This window comes from Entelurus aequoreus, linkage group LG17, assembly GCF_033978785.1.
Source record: "Entelurus aequoreus isolate RoL-2023_Sb linkage group LG17, RoL_Eaeq_v1.1, whole genome shotgun sequence".
NCBI classification, from domain to species: Eukaryota; Metazoa; Chordata; class Actinopteri; order Syngnathiformes; family Syngnathidae; genus Entelurus; species Entelurus aequoreus.
In genome coordinates this window covers 29,404,381-29,421,880 of record NC_084747.1, presented here as the reverse complement: position 1 = coordinate 29,421,880, position 17,500 = coordinate 29,404,381, and the positions used below count along the sequence as shown (strand labels likewise).

The following is a 17,500-nucleotide window of genomic DNA, read 5'->3' as shown; positions in this document are numbered from 1 at the left end:
GTATTTATATTGTGGGAAAGTGGACGTGAGAATAGGCTTTCCCCACTCAGTCTCAGCTCCGCATTGAGCTGGAGGGGGCGTGGCCTCCAGCTCCGGCTGAATACCGGGAGTTTGTCGGGAGAAGGGAGGTTGTCGGGAGAGGCGCTGAATAACGGGATTCTCCCGCTAAAAACGGGAGGGTTGGCAAGTATGATATATATATATATATATACATTTTCTACCGCTTGTCCCTTTCGGGGTGGCAGGGGGTACTGGAGCTTATCTCAGGTGCATTCGGGCGGAATTGGATGAAAATGTTTGAGCAAAAGTTTGTGTTTTAAAGTCCAGTGAGTCAAAATTCAATGTAAAAAATGTATTGCATATAAAAAAATCAATGTAAAAAAAAAAAATTGCAGAAATGCATGCTTTGATTTACCGGACTCATTTTAGGTCAATTAAGACCAAAGCTCTTCATTGGCTTCTAAGACAGGATCGATCACTTCAGTCCTAATTTGCCAGAAGTGAGTCTTGAGTTTTGAAGCACACATTTTTCAGCAGTTAATTTTTACACGCTAAATTTTAAAACACTGTATTTTAACAAACTAAAAATTTTAAACACCAACATTTTTCCCACGCATTCATATTCAATCAACATGTCACCATAATTAAATGTAAAAAACAACAACAACTAATCAGTTCACAAAAATTCAAACGCAAACAATTGAGTTACATAGAAACAGTGTCAAAAAAAGCTTTTGTATTAAAGACGCAAATTAATCTGCATATGATAATTGTCGACGGCAACACTACAGTGGGTAGAAGAGTCACAGCTAAAACGGTGGTGGTCTGCTCCGACTTCAGGTCAGCAGGATTCTCTGTTCAAAATTTTAGGTCGCAAAACAGACAAAATATAGTTAATGAAACATAAGAAATACTGTTCAGGCTTGAAAAGGTGAGCACCAGCATAAGGTTCCTATGGGTTCCAGCTCACACAAGCATGAAGGCCAATGAATTGGCAGATCAGCTGGCAAAGCAGACACAAACACAAGAGCAGCCCAGAGAGGTACCTTTCAGTTTGGCAGAGGCACAATCATAAATGAAAGGAAATCTTTTGAAAGAGTGGCAAATACACTAGGGACCAGCGTACAACAGGAAGACACTGTTGTACTCGTTTTTGTTAAACTGGCTTTTAACAAACAATTACCTTAAGTGTTTTTAGATATGAATGTTTTTTAACTGTTTTAATAAGCCTGGTTTGACTTTCTTTCAACTTATTTGTCATGTAAGCACTTTGTGCACGATTGTGATGTTGTAAGGTGCTATACAAATAAACCTTGATTGATTGATTGACTTATATGCAATACAGACTACGGTGGGTGTGGGAAGAACTGTAAGGGGGAGCACAAAAGAGGAATAAATCCTATCACGCATTAGATTAGGACACACCAGTCTGAATAAGACATTGCACCTTTATAAACAAACACCCAACAGGATTATGTGACAGCTGCATTGCGAAGAAATCAGTGGAACAAGCATCCATTTATTGTCAGAAATACAGTAGAGAAAGGGGAAAACTAAGAGACGAAGTTAGAAGACATAGAGATTACTCTTAAAAGGGTACTACGCTACGTTCTGGCACCGGATCTCAAGACGTGCTGGCTTATGAAGGCTGGTCGCTCATCACGGCAGGTGCGCCCACAGTGGAGAGGGAACGCCCGTGGGCCCGGCCCGCGGTGCGCTCGTTAGAGCGCACAGCAGGAGGAGAAGCAGCAGGAGTGTGACCCATAACACTATACAAATAAACCTTGATTCATTGATTGACTTATATGCAATACAGACCATGGTAGGAGCGGGAAGAACTGTAAGGGAGAGGACGATTAAGACACACCAGTGTCTTAATCGTATAAGACATTGCACCTTATAAACAAACACCCATCAGGATTGTGTGACAGCTGCATTGAGGTGGAGTCAGTGGAACATGCATTGTCAGAAATACAGTAGAGAAAGGGGAAAACTAAGAGAAGAAGTTAGAAGACATGGAGGTTACTCTCAAAAGGGAACTAAGCAGCAACCAGGACATTTTGTTGACGTTTCTAGAAGAGTAAGGGAAGGAATATATGCACGATTGTGATGTTGTAAGGTGCTATAGAAATAAACCTTGATTGATTGAGTGACTTATATGCAATACAGACCACAGTAGGAGCCGGAAGAACTGTAAGGGGGAGCACAAAAGAGGAAGGAATCATACCACGCAGTAGATTAGGACACATCAGACTGAATAAGACATTGCACTTTATAAACAAACACCCAGCAGGATTATGTGACAGCTGCATTGCGGTGGAGTCAGTGGAACATGCATTGTCAAAAATACAGTAGAGAAAGGGAAAAACTAAGAGAAGAAGTTAGAAGACAGGAGGTCACTCTCAAAAGCAAAACATGTTCTAGACCAAAAATCCCTTCATATTCTCTACTGCTCACTAGTGTTACCATATCTGAGCTACTGTGTACAAATATGGGGAAATAATTACAAAAGTACACTTCATTCATTAACAGTGTTACAAAAAAGATCAGTTAGAATAATACATAATGTTGGATATAGAGAACATACAAACCCTTTATTTATTGAATCAAAAATACTGAAATTCCACGACATAGTGAATTTGCAAACAGCTAAAATTATGCACAAAGCAAACTATAACCTGCTACCCAAGAATATACAACAATTCTTCTCAAAAAAAGAGGAGAAATATAATCTTAGAGAAAAACGTAATTTAAAACATTTGTTTGCACGTACAACACTTAAGACCTTCAGTATATCAGTAAGCAAAGCAATCAAACAATGTACTAATATGATACACTTCAAGAAACTCTTCAAACTTAAAGTGTTTACAAAGTACAAAGAAGAAGAACCATGACAAACATTCTCAATTTATTTCATCCATCCATTCATTCATTCTTAAAGTAATCTTACTTATCTCATCATATGAAATATGACTTACTTCACCAATTATTATTATTAAATTCTTACTATTATTTATTTATTTATTTTTATTGTAATTACTTATGGAGTTTATTGTGAAAAAATTGTGAACAGGAAGTGAACAAAAAGTTTTGCAACTGTTATGTAAAGAAAAGGGGTAGGATTAAATAAGCTCTGCTTCTTCCTACTCCTTTTCGAACATGTTGAAAAGAAACTGGAAATTGTGATGTATCATGTTGTATGCTTGCATGTTCGAAATAAACTCAAACTCAAACTCAAACTCAAACTCAAAAGGGTACTAAGCTGAAACCAGGACATTTTATTGAAGTTTCTAGAAGAGTAAGGGAAGGAATATATGTGACCGATTGTGATGTTTTAAGGTACGATACAAATAAACCTTGATTGATTGAGTGACTTATAAGCAATACAGACCACGGTAGGAGCGGGAAGAACTGTAAGAGGGAGCACAAAAGAGGAAGGAATCATACCACGCATTAGATTAGGACACCAGACTGAATAAGACATTGCACCTTATTAACAAACACCCAACAGGATTATGTGACAGCTGCATTGAGGTGGACTCAGTGGAACAAGCAACCATTTATTGTCAGAAATACAGTAGAGAAAGGGGAAAATAAGAGAAGAAGTTAGAAGACATGGTGGTTACTCTTGAAAGGGTACTAAGCAGCAACCAGGACATTTTATTGACGTTTTTAGAAGAGTAAGGGAAGGAATATATGTGCACAATTGTGATGTTGTAAAGTGCTATACAAATAAACCTTGATTGATTGAGTGACTTACATGCAATACAAACCACGGTATGAGCAGGAAGAACTGTAAGGGGGAGCACAAAAGAGGAGGGAATCATACTACGCATTAGATTAGGACACACCAGACTGAATAAGACATTGCACCTTTTAAACAAACACCCAATAGGATTATGTGACAGCTGCAGTGAGGTGGAGTCAGTGGAACAAGCAACCATTCAGAAATACAGTAGAGAAAGGGAAAAACTAAGAGAAGAAGTTAGAAGACATGGAGGTCACTCTCAAAAGGGTATTAAGCAGAAACCAGGACATTTTATTGAAGTTTCTAGAAGAGTAAGGGAAACAATATATGTGCACAATTGTGATGTTGTAAGGTGCTATACAAATAAACCTTGATTGATTGAGTGACTTATATGCAATACAGACCACGGTAGGAGCGGGAAGAACTGTAAGGGGGAGCACAAAAAAGGAAGGAATTAGATTAGCACACTGAATAAGACTTTGCACCGTCGCACACATTTCACGTCTGTGCCAAAGCGAGTCTGCGGTAGATTGAAAGATTGTATTTGTCCTTCCTGACTCTTCTCTTCTTGCGCTAGGATAACCTTTTTTTTTTCCCCTTTTTAAAAAAAATAAAAAATTAAATGGTCACCTTTGACCGAATCAAAATGCCACGACACGATATATGAAGTGTGTGAGTCACGCCTAACCTTTTACGCATCTCTCTCTCCTCCGTGTGTGTGTGTGTGTGTGTGTGTGTGTGTGTGTGTGTGTGTGTGTGTGTGTGTGTGTGTGTGTGTGTGTGTGTGTGTGTGTGTGTGTGTGTGTGTGTGTGTGTGTGTGTGTGCGTGCGTGCGTGTGTGTGTGCTCAGTATCCCGAACCGAGAGACGGCGGGCCGGGCAAACCTCAGGGCCTGCCAGAGGATCAGTGCGCGTGTGTGCGTGCCAACGTCTGGGCTCTGCTCCCCGGCCTGGCCTTGGCTCTGCTCCTGGCTCAACACGCCTTATAGAAGTGCCAGGACGGGGGAGGGGAGGTCGCCCTCCCACCAGCTCGTCCCAAAAGCAGAAGGTGTCGTTTCTCCACTGATATGAAGAAGGCCCGTTTTGATTTGAAAGGGAAAAGTCATTCATTTGATGTCATCCCACCACGGAACTACGGACGGGACTTCTTTTACAAACGGACCCTCGCCGCCACGAGGGCCACACCCCCTCTGACAGAGACTTCTCGGGAGAAGAATGGTTTAGAAAGACTTTTTGCTTCTTACGAGGGAGGGTCCGGTCCGCCTCTTTATCACTATTGTAAACTCCAAATCTGTAAACGCTACTCCGTGGTCTAAGTGTCGGTATTTAGTATCCGTGACCATAATCCATCTACCGCATTTTTCCGGGCGTGCGCCGTCGTTCTTTGGTCATCCGAAGTGTTGCTGTTGACGCCCTGTGGCTGTGTGCCGTACATCCACTTGCACATGTGAATATAAATGTCTCTATATGTATTTATTGGGGGAAAGTGGGGGGAAAAAAGAAGATTTTCCTTTTTTTTCGGTCCAAGGATATCTACACAGTGTGGAGTGAAATGACTGGCAAAACACACACAACGATGTTTTTACTCACCCCAGACGATTCGCAAGTAAAAAAAAAGATTTGCATATTCAAAAAGAACATTTTCTGCAAGTAAAACAACAATTTGGATATTTAAAAAAAATGAACAAGCACGAAAAGTTAAGAAAAAAACAACTTTTTACAAGTAAAATACCAATTTGCGTTTGTTTGCACGTTTCCTTAATGAAAAAACTATTCACAAAAGACGATTCGCAAGTAAAAAAATATATTTTCCTTAATTTACAAGTATGACAAATGTTGTCTGCAACTAAAAAACGATTCGCAAGTAAAAAAAACTAACAATTTCCCATGTAAAAAATGATTCACCAAAAACTATTGGCATGTAAAAAATACAACTATTTTATTCAATTTGAAAACGATTCGCAAGGAAAAAAAATAGATATTTTCTTTAATTTAAAAAATGATTTGCACAAACAAAAAAAATTTGGTTTAATTAAAAAAACTATTTGCAAGTATGAAAAATATTGTCTGCAACAAAAAAAAAAACGATTCGCAAGTAAAACATGTTACCGTATTTCCTTGAATTAGCGCCGGGGCGGTAATTAATTTAAAACCCTCTTCTCACTCCGGCGCTTACCAAAGGCATGCGGTAAATTTAGTGTGATGTAAATTTGAGTGTGATGTAAGGATACCATCATGAAAAGCAGATTTAATAAAAAAAAAACGTTATTATGGTCTTACCTTTACTTATAAATGAAGTCCATGCGCCGCTTCTTCTGAACAAAAGCATCGATAACTTGTTTATAGAAGTCTTCCTTATCTTTCTTCAGTTTTAAAAGTCTCTCTGTCTCGATGGAGATCTTCCTTTAATTATTACCTCCTGCTTCGATTGAAAGTCCAGTTTAGAAAACTGTTGTTTTCACTTCTTCTGCAGCCGAGTAGTCGCAAGAATGATCACTAGCGCCCTCTACCACCATGAGGCGGGAGTCATTTAGTGACTCATATTTGACACACGCAGCTATATTAATAAAACATTTTTTCAAAATAAAGCGCTTTGAAACACGCAACTCCAACAACAAAAAGTCAGCTCTCAACCACTACAAACTAACACAATATTAATAATAAGAATTGCAATTATATAATAACACAATATTGATATTGTTTATTTAAAGCATATTTTAAAAAATTTTTTCATAAATTAAGCATTTCAAGCATGTAAATAACAATACTACAGTAGTATTGGCCACAAGATGAGACTGACAAATGTGTTTAGAAGGTAATAAACTGAGCAGTTCCCTCCTTACTGTTCTTTTTAGCATATTCAATAGCTTGGACCTTGAATCCTACTGAATAGCTCTTTATCTTCTTCCCTTTATGCGATTTTAAATTATTGAAATTAACCTCCTCCATTTTGGAAAATGATGCCTTGAAAGGTGAAGTGTCACTTGTGACGTGACGAGTTTGACCCGGCGGTAAAACGAGGCATGTGCTAATTATTCTGCTAAACAAGTTTGACCCGGCAGTAATTCTAAGCATGCGCTAATTATTTTGCGAAGCGAGTTTGACCCGGCGGTAAAACGAGGCATGCGGATAATATATACCCGGCGGCAATTCAAGGAAATACGGTATTTTTCAATTAAAAAAAGGATATGCGCATAAAAAAAAAAAAAATTCTGCAAGCAAAAATACCATTCCCAATTATTAAAACAATTTTCTTTAATGTTAAAAATGATTTGCAAAAAACTATTGGCAAGTAAAAAATACAACTATTTTATTCAATTAGAAAACGATTCGCAAATTTAAAAAAAATGTTTCTTTAATTTAAAAAAGGATTTGCACAAACAAAAAACTATTTGGTTGAATTTGAAAAAATTATTTGCAAGAATGAAAAATATTGTCTGCAACAAAAAAACGATACCCAAGTAAAACATTTTATTCTTCAATTAAAAAACGATTTGCGGGTAAATAAAAGACATATTCTGCAAGTAAAAAATGAATCTAAAGTATAAAAACTATTTTCTGCACATAAAAAAACGATTCACAGGTTAAAAAAAAGTAGCAACAAGTAAAACAAACTATTTGCTTGTAAAAAACGAAACAATTTTCTTTAATTAAAAAACAATTTGCGCGTAAAAAAATAAATAAAACAAATTCTGCAAGGAAAAATACCATTCCCATTCATAAAAACAATTTTCTTTAATGTAAAACATTATTTACAAAAAACAATTAGCAAGTAAAAAATAAAAGTACTTTAAGTAAAAAAAAACATTTTCTTTAATTTTGAAAAATGATTTGCACAAACACAAAATTATTTGGTTGAATTAAAAAAAAAAATGCAAATATGAAAAATATAGTCTGCAACTAAAAAACAATTTGCTAGTATAACAAATGTTTCTTCAACTAAAAAAACGATTTGTGCATAAAAAATTTTAAAAATTCTGCACGTAAAAAAATTAATCTAAAGTATAAAAACAATTTTTTTTGCACATACAAAATGATTCACAGGTTTAAAAAAGTATCAACAAGTAACAAAAACTATTTCCGTCTAAAAAACAAAACCATTTTCTTCAATTAAAAAACGATTTGTGCGTGAAAAAAAATTATGCAAGCAAAAATACCAGTCCCAATTATAAAAACAATTTTCTTTAATGTAAAAATTGATTTACCAAAAACTATTGGCAAGTTAAAAATAAAACAATTCCTTTCAATTAAAAAACAATTTGCACTTAAAAAACATAACATTTTCTGCAAGTAAAACAACAATGTACACGTATTTGCACCTATAGAAAAATTATGTTTTTAAAAAATCAATTCGCTCGTAAAAAAACCCAATGTTCTGCCATTAAAAAAAGGATTTGCAAGTATAAAAACAATTTTCTGCCATTAAAAAAAACGATTTGCAAGTATAAAACAATTCTCTAATTTAAAAAAATGATTCGCAAACAACAATTAGCAAGTAAAAAAAAAGCTTTTTCAAATTGAAAAAAACTTAGCAAGTAAAAAAAACCAACTACTTTCTATAAGTAAAAAAATGATTATCACATACAAATACAATTTCTTGTAAGTAAAAAAAAAAATTCCCAATTATAAAGACAATTTTCTTCAATTGAAAAAACGATTTGCACGTAAAAAAAAAACTCTTTCTTGCAATTAAAACAAATATTCACAAGTAAAAAAAAACAATTTCCTGAAATTAAAAAACATATCTGCACATAAAATAAAACAATTTTATGCAAGTAAAACCACAATTCGCAAGTAAAAAAAACAATTTTCTGCAAGAAAAAAAGGATACACAGATATAAAAACAAGTAAAAAAAAACAATTTGAAATGATAAAAACACAGTAGAAAATGTTGGCGATAATAGTCCACCCTGCTTTGCCTAATTTTGTCATTTTTGGTGGATGGCACCATGTGCAAATAACAGTAGCTCTGATGGCCTTAAATTGACTTAGCAGCACCACCTGTGGCAGAGTGCAAATGGTGGAATGTTACAGCCAAAAAAGTTTTAACTTGAAAACATTTTTTATTTTTACTTGCAAATCGTTCATTTACTTGCATTTTTTTATTTTTATACTGGCAAGTATTTATTTTACTTGCAAAAAATAGCTCTTTTACTTGCCAAATTGTTTTAATTTTTTCTTTTTTTATTGCAGAAAATGGTTGTTTTACTTGCAAATCGTAAAAAAAAACACATTTTCGTGTGTGCTTGGCGGTCATTTCACTCCAAACGTGGAACATGAAGACTCTGTGTTGGCGACCAAACTGACTTCTCACTTTTTTGGAAGGCCTTCATTATCTGCGCTGAAATAAATGTGTCTATATAAGGAATGATGACAAAGAATGTAACAGGAATGAGATTAAATGAACTACGTCTGCTCCGAAAGTGTGTGTGTGTGTGTGTGTTTATTTGTGTTGACAATCAGCACAGTGTGTGTTAGGGATGTAACGATTACAGTCACAACCACTGTGTTACCGACTGATGAGTAAATGACACCTGAGTGAGTGCATGGCACACTCACTACCTGTTTTGACACGGTTTCATTATGGTCATATGCTGGATTAAATAATAATAATAATAATAGTGAGCATATATGATTGTTTTTAATAAATAGCTGCAGAGGAAGAAATATAAAAAACTGAATATGGCTTTTGGTCAATGAGCCAAATAGGAGCGGCTGGCACGCTAATCGCTTGCTAGCTTGAATGCTAACATGAGTACAATACAGATCTTTTCCTCGTGACAAACAACACCTGTTTGCCTTTATCATTAAAAATCGCTGTAAAACCTCGACAACAGATGTCTTCTGCAAGCGGTCCGTGAACCCCAGGTGGTCTGCAAAGGTACTGCAGGTGGTGGTGGAATTTTTAGTATTTTTAGCATTCTAGTAACCAGCTAGTATTTAGGGTGCTAGTTGCCAGCTCGTGTTTAGCATTCCAGTTGCCAGCTAGCAATTAGCCTACCAGTTGTCACTTGTCAGTTAGCGATTACAACACCACTTATCAGCTGGTAAACAGCTAGCGATTAGTGCGCTAGTTGCCAGCTCATGTTTAGTGTTCTAGTTGCCAGCTAGCAATTAGCCTGCTAGTTGTCACTTGTCAGCTAGCGATTACAACACCAGTTATCAGCTAGCGATTAGCACGCTTGTGGTCAATTCTCAGCTAGCGATTAGTGCACAAGATGCCAGCTTGCAATGAGCACGTTAGTTGTCACTTGTAAGCCAGCCAGTAGCGATCTAGTTGCCAGCTAGTGATTAGCACACCGGTTGTCAGCTAGCGATTAATGCTCTAGTTGTCAGCTAGAAATGAACACTCTAGTAAACAGCTAGCGATTAGTGCGCTAGTTGCCAGCTCATGTTTAGTGTTCTAGTTGCCAGCTAGCAATTAGCCTGCTAGTTGTCACTTGTCAGCTAGCGATTACAACACCAGTTATCAGCTAGCGATTAGCATGCTTGTGGTCAATTCTCAGCTAGCGATTAGTGCACAAGATGCCAGCTTGCAATGAGCACGTTAGTTGTCACTTGTAAGCCAGCCAGTAGCGATCTAGTTGCCAGCTAGTGATTAGCACACCAGTTGTCAGCTAGCGATTAATGCTCTAGTTGTCAGCTATAAATGAACACTCTAGTAAACAGCTAGCAATTAGTGCGCTAGTTGCCAGCTCATGTTTAGTGTTCTAGTTGCCAGCTAGCAACTAGCCTGTTAGTTGTCACTAACAGGCTAGTTGTCACTAACACGCTAGCGATTAGCATGCTTGTGGTCAATTCTCAGCTAGCGATAAGTGCACAAGATGCCAGCTAGCAATGAGCATGTTAGTTGTCACTTGTAAGCCAGCGAGTAGCAATCTAGTTGCCAGCTAGTGATTAGCACACCAGTTGTCAGCTAGCGATTATTGGTCTAGTTGTCAACTAGCAATTAAAGGCCTACTGAAACCCACTACTACCGACCACACAGTCTGATAGTTTATATATCAATGATGAAATCTTAACATTGCAACACATGCCAATACGGCCGGGTTAATTTATAAAGTGCAATTTTAAATTTCCCGTGAAACTTCCGGTTGAAAAAGTCTATGTATGATGACGTATGCGCGTGACGTCAATCGTTGGAACGGAAGTATTCGGACACATTGTATCCAATACAAAATGCTTGGTTTTCATCGCAAAATTCCACAGTATTCTGGACATCTGTGTTGGTGAATCTTTTGCAATTTGTTTAATGAACAATGGAGACTGCAAAGAAAGCTGTAGGTGGGATCGGTGTATTAGCGGCTGGCTGCAGCAACACAACCAGGAGGACTTTGACTTGGATAGCAGACGCGCTATCCGACGCTAGCCGCCGACCGCACGGATGATCGGGTGAAGTCCTTCGTCGCTCCGTCGATCGCTGGAACGCAGGTGAGCACGGGTGTTGATGAGCAGATGAGGGCTGGCTGGCGTAGGTGGATAGCTAATGTTTTTAGCATAGCTCTGTGAGGTCCCGTAGCTAAGTTAGCTTCAATGGCGTCGTTAGCAACAGCATTGTTAAGCTTCGCCAGGCTGGAAAGCATTAACCGTGTAGTTACAGGTCCATGGTTTAATACTATTGTTGATTTTCTGTCTATCCTTCCAGTCAGGGGTTTATTTCTTTTGTTTCTATCTGCATTTAAGCACGATGCTATCACGTTCGCTCCGTAGCTAAAGTGCTTCGCCGATGTATTGTCGTGGAGATAAAAGTCACTGTGAATGTCCATTTCGCGTTCTCGACTCTCATTTTCAAGAGGATATAGTATCCGAGGTGGTTTAAAATACAAATCCATGATCCACAATAGAAAAAGGAGAGAGTGTGGAATCCAATGAGCCAGCTTGTACCTAAGTTACGGTTAGAGCGAAAAAAGATGCGTCCTGCACTGCACTCTAGTCCTTCACTCTCACGTTCCTCATCCACGAAACTTTCATCCTGGTTCAAATTAATGGGGTAATCGTCGCTTTCTCGGTCCGAATCGCTCTTGCTGCTGGTGTAAACAATGGGGAAATGTGAGGAGCCCTTCAACCTGTGACGTCACGCTACTTCCGGTACAGGCAAGGCTTTTTTTTTTTAGCGACCAAAAGTTGCAAACTTTATCGTCGATGTTCTCTACTAAATCCTTTCAGCAAAAATATGGCAATATCGCGAAATGATCAAGTATGACACATAGAATGGATCTGCTATCCCCGTTTAAATTTTAAAAAATCATTTCTGTAGGCCTTTAACACTCTAGTAGCCAGCTAGTGTTTAGCACGCTAATTGACAGCTAACGTTTAGCACTCTAGTCGCCAGCTAGCGATCGGCCTGCTGGATCTAACTTCTCCCAGCTAGCGATCAATGCACAAGATGCCAGTCGTAAGCTAGCAACTAGCGCTCTTCTTTTCAGCTAGCGATTAGGTCTCCAGTTGTTAGCTAGCAATTAGCCGGCTAGTTGTCACTTTCCAGCTACTGAGTATTGCTCTCGTTGCCTGTTAGTGATTAGTACACCAGTTGTCGGCTAGCGATTAGTGCCCTAGTCGTCACCAACAAATAACACTCTAATAGCCGGCTAGCGTTTTGGTAACCAGCGAGCGATTAGCGTGCCAGTTGCCAGCTCGCATTCAGCGTTTTCGCTGCCAGCTAGCGATTACAACACCAGTTATCAGCTAGCGATTAGCATGCTAGTTGTCAATTCTCAGCGAGCGATTAAAGCACAAGATGCCAGCTAACAATAAACATGTTAGTTGTCACTTGTCAGTTAGCGATTTGCGCTTCAGTTGCGAGCTAGCAACCAGAACTGCTAGTTGTCACTTGTCAGCTAGCAATTAACACTCTGGTTGCTCGCTAGCAAATAGCGTCCTCGTTACTAGCAAGCGACTAATTATTTCGTTGCCAGCTAGCGATCACCATAAGCGTTATCAGCTAGCAATTAACAAACTATTTGTTAAATGACAGCTAGCAACTAGCGCGGAAGTACTTAACGTTCAATCAATCAATCATCAATCAATGTTTACTTATATAGCCCTAAATCACGAGTGTCTCAAAAATTGGCTTGATTGTTTAATCTGTGTGCTAAACTTGCAAAGTGTATTATACAGAATGGAAATGGCTTGACTGTTTTTTTTTTCCCTTTAAGTTGAAAAAACACAAGAGGAGCAAACCTGAAGCTCATTAAAACTGAAAAACCAAAACATAACAATAATTTTAAAAAAAATCAAAACAATTCCATCGGCTCCAACTCACTTGTGACCATAATGAGAAAGAGGGGGCACAGGATATCATTTAGTCGTCATGGAGTCAACTTTAAAAATTAAAAGCGTTCTCAACTTGTGACACACACGCATACAACAGTCTTAAAAATTACACAGGTGGTCACCAACATTATTTAATATGATAGGTACCAGCCTGCAAAGAAATGAGTTTGCCATTACATCCATTTGTTGTTGTTTTTGGCTCTTTTCTATCTTATTTTGAAATAATCATCACTTCCACCCATGCGTCACAATGTCGGACTTGATTAAGCCTCCTCCAGCATAAAGTAAGCTAGCAAAATGAGGAAACAAGAACTGTATTTCGACTGATTCTGCATTAAGGTGAGTTTATTTGCTGTTATAATATTGGTTTGACAGTATTATCCACTTTATTTGTATTACATTATTATGTCATCCCTTAACCACGACCAGTTTTTTTGTTTTAGCCCAGTTGTAATAACAAAGTAAATGTTTGTTGTCTACAGGCTCTGGCAGGTTCCAGTGCATAAGACAGGGGTCACCAACCTTTTTGAAACCAAGGGCTACTTCTTGGGTACTGATTAATGCGAAGGGCTACCAGTTAGATACACACTTAAATAAATTGCCAGAAGTAGCCAATTTGCTCAATTTACCTTTAACTCTGTTATTATTAATAATTAATGATATTTATCTTTGTGGAAACACTGATCATCTTAATGATTTCTCACAATAAATATATATAGAAACAGATAAATATCAATATGCAACACTTTATTTTTATATTTTCTCTAGGTGCACATTTTTCAAATTGAACATTTTCAAATGATCACTTCTAAGACAGTCTTGTGAAATCACAATATCCCATTTTAACTAGCTAGCCACTAACATTTTTTAACAAATCATGAATTACTTTGCACCATGTTTGTACAAATAATAACTCATGTAAAATACAAAAGTAAACTCTCAAATTTTTAAATCATGTCACACTTTGAACTGGACACCAAATCTGTTATCTGTTTCTTTGTCAGTTAGTGGGAAGCCTGGCATTGCATGCTGTTAACTAGTGTGTTGTACTCTGGTGTGTAACTTGACACTGCAACTCTGAGTGAGTCTTGCAGATGTGCATCAGTGAGGCGTGTTCTGTGTTTGTTCTTGATGAAGTTCATGTCAGAAAAGGCTGATTCACAAAGATAAGATTTTTCCTCATTGTTTGCGGAACCTTCTTAATCTTTTGGACATATTTTCACAGCAATCTGGCCTTAAGCTTAATTATGATAAATGTAAAATGTTAAGAATCGAAAATCTAAAGGGAACGTCCTTTCGAATGGAATGCAAAGTGCCTGTTTTGTGGACAGATGGACCAGTTAACATACTTGGTGCTGTTGTCCCAGAAAATCTGGAAGATCTAGGCTCAGTAAATAATGATAATCGACTAAGAAAGCTGGACAAAATTATGCAATTATGGAAAGGGAAATCCTTAACCTTGTATGGTAAAATGTCTATTGCCAACTCGTTAATTATTCCTCAATTTATTTATTTGTTTTTGTCATTACCAGCTCCATCACAAAACTTTTTTAAGATTTATGAGCGGAGGGTCTTCGATTTTGTCTGGAACGGCAAACCAGAAAAGATTAAAAGAAAGGTTTTGTACAAAGAGTATGAATATGGGGGCCTGAAACTTCTCAACCTTGAAGCTATGTGTCTGTCTTTAAAAGCATCAATTGTTCCAAATATGTATTTAAACATTGAGTGGCACACAAATGTCCTGTTGGACAAAAAACATGTACTGTATCAAAAGAAATGGTATCCTTTTTTACAAGTGATCCCCTCCCAGAGAGTCTGCTGGGAAACATGGCGGGGTTCATAAAGGAAACAATCCACTCATAGTGGTGTTTTCAATTTTATGTGCCAGAAAAAAGAGACGATATTTTGCAGCAGTTAATATGGATGAACTCTAATATTGTAATAGATGGAAAGCCTTTCTTTTGGAAAAATATGTTTGAAAGAGGAATCATTTTTGTCAATGATATTATCAATGAGAATGGTAAAATTATGAAGTATGATGAATTTAGGTATGGTGATGCTTGCTCAAGCTTTTCATTTTATCAACTAACTGGAGTAATTGGGAAAAGATGGAAACAAATAATTAATTATGGAACTACTAAATTATTAGTTTGTAAACCTCTAATAAGAAATTCTAGTTGGCAAAAAGGAACTAAAATAAATAGAAAAATATATAGTTTTTTTTAATAAAGTAATCTTTGAAGGCTGCCTCATACAACACAAATGGAAAATGGGAGGACTTTTTTGACTGCCCGTTGCCATGGGATGCCATATTCAAACTAATCTATAAAACCACTATCGATGTGCAAAATCGTTTTTTTCACATTTAAATTATTTATAACTTCTTACCCACAGGGAAAATGTTAAAATTATGGAATATGACAGAGTCAGATGATTGCCGATTTTGTTGTCAGGAGCCTGAATCCACCCTGCATTTGTTTTGGTATTGTCATATTGTGTCTTTGTTTTGGGTGGAAGTTGAAAAAATGTGTTTAAGGATTGGTTTGTTTATGAAGCTTAATGTGGTTTCTGTTATTTTAGGAGAGTTCATTGACAATCATGATTTAGTCAATTTAATTATAGTACTCGGTAAAATGTTTATTTTTAAGGCCAAAAACAGATATTCACTTAGTATTACTTTCTTTAAAACATTTATTCAGTATTTTCTAACTTTAGAAAGTTACATGGTTGAAAACGATAATGATGCCAAAAAACATTAAAAAAAAGATGAGAAGTCCTCAAAGGCTTATTTTGAAAGTATAATTATGTTTATAGATTATATGATATCTGTTGTTGTGTTCCCTAATTTGAGTGACCTGGACATAATCTGGACTGTACATAAATGCTTATTTTGAAAATGTAATTTTGTTTATAAATTATATGCAATCTGTTGTGTTCCCTAATTTTTTTCTGTGTACATGAATGAAGGTGTGTGTTGCTGAGTCCGACTTAGACATTATCTGGACTGGGCCTGGTTTAAAAAACCCTTTAAACAAATCTAATTTCATTGACAACCTGGTCTGTTGCAGATAAGGCCCTTTTTTTAAAAATAAAATAAAATAAGATAAATAAATAAAAAACATTTTCTTGGATAAAAAAGAAAGTAAAACAATATAAAAATAATTACATAAAAATACTAATTAATGAAAATGTTAGTGGACCAGCAGCCTATACAATCATGTGTGCTTCAGGGACTGTGTCCCTTGCAGATGTGTTGTCTATGTTGTGGGAACCAGAATATTGGTAGCAGAAAGAAATAACCCCTTTTGTGTGAGTGGGTGTGGATGAGTGTGCATGGGGGAGGTTGTTTGGGTTGATGCACTGATTGAAAGTGTATCTTGTGTTTTTTCTATGTAGATTTAATTTAAAAAAAAAAAAAAAAAAATTTTTTTTTTTTTTTTTGAATTTTTTTTTTTTTTTTTTTTTTTTTTAGAACAGGCCCGCGGGCGACTCATCTGGTCCTTACGGGCGACCTGGTGCCCGCGGGCACCGCGTTGGTGACCCCTGGCATAAGACAACAAAGTTAAGAGTGAGTAAACTAATGTTATTTTTTTTATTGATATTAACTACTTTTTATACTCACGTGCCATCATCATAAAATTGTGTTTAATTATACAGCTTCTTTCTCGGCTTATAAAAACAGTTATAAATATTATAACACTTGCACCATTCAACATAAAATAAATGTACCGTAAATTCCGGACTGTAAGCCGCTACTTTTTTTCCTACGCTTTGAACCCGGCGGCTGATAAAACGGTGCGGCTAATTTATGGTTTGTCTCCGCTGATGGCCATAATGTAAATAGTTTTCATTGAACACTCAAATGTTATTTTTTGTGCTACGGCGAGTTTGCTCACTGCAGGTGCTACTGGGTGAATCTTTGCAGTGTCTCCTGCTGTTTAAAGCTTTTAATCGTCCATAGTGTTTCTACGTGTATGAATTCTTCATTCATCACTCTAAGCAATGTTTCTAAGTTTTACAATATAAAACAATTATTACTTACTAAACTGTAAAGTAACCATATATATATATATATATATATATATATATATATATATATATATATATATATATATAATATATATATATATATATATATATATATATATATATATATATATTTCCATATATATATATGGAAATGGAGTTTATATATATATATATATATATATATATATATATATATATATATATATATATATATATATATATATATATATATATATATATATATATATATATATATATATATATATATATATATATATATACAAACCATATTTCCATATGAGTTGGGAAATTGATAAACGGAATACAATGATTTGCAAATCATTTTCAACCCATATTCAAAGACAATATATTTGATGTTCAAACTGATAAACTTTTTTTTTTATGCAAATAATCATTAAATTTAGAATTTGATGCCAGCAACACGTGACAA

General features: G+C 36.3%; 1 protein-coding gene and 1 long non-coding RNA gene across 2 annotated transcripts in view; both read left to right on the top strand.

Annotated features, from left to right (window-relative positions):
• The window catches only part of LOC133632783 (GDNF family receptor alpha-2-like), a 287,070-nt gene extending 281,793 nt beyond the window's left edge, over positions 1-5,277 (top strand). The window contains exon 8 of the mRNA XM_062025454.1: positions 4,599-5,277. Coding sequence (XP_061881438.1) covers positions 4,599-4,736 — 138 coding nt within the window. The 3' untranslated portion in view covers positions 4,737-5,277. The remainder of the gene's footprint in view (positions 1-4,598) is intronic.
• An 8,014-nt stretch (positions 5,278-13,291) lies between these two features.
• LOC133632779 (uncharacterized) overlaps positions 13,292-17,500 on the top strand; it is a 71,920-nt gene continuing 67,711 nt past the window's right edge. Inside the window, exons 1-2 of the long non-coding RNA XR_009821704.1 lie at positions 13,292-13,359; positions 16,493-16,588. This is a non-coding gene — a long non-coding RNA (uncharacterized LOC133632779). The remainder of the gene's footprint in view (positions 13,360-16,492; positions 16,589-17,500) is intronic.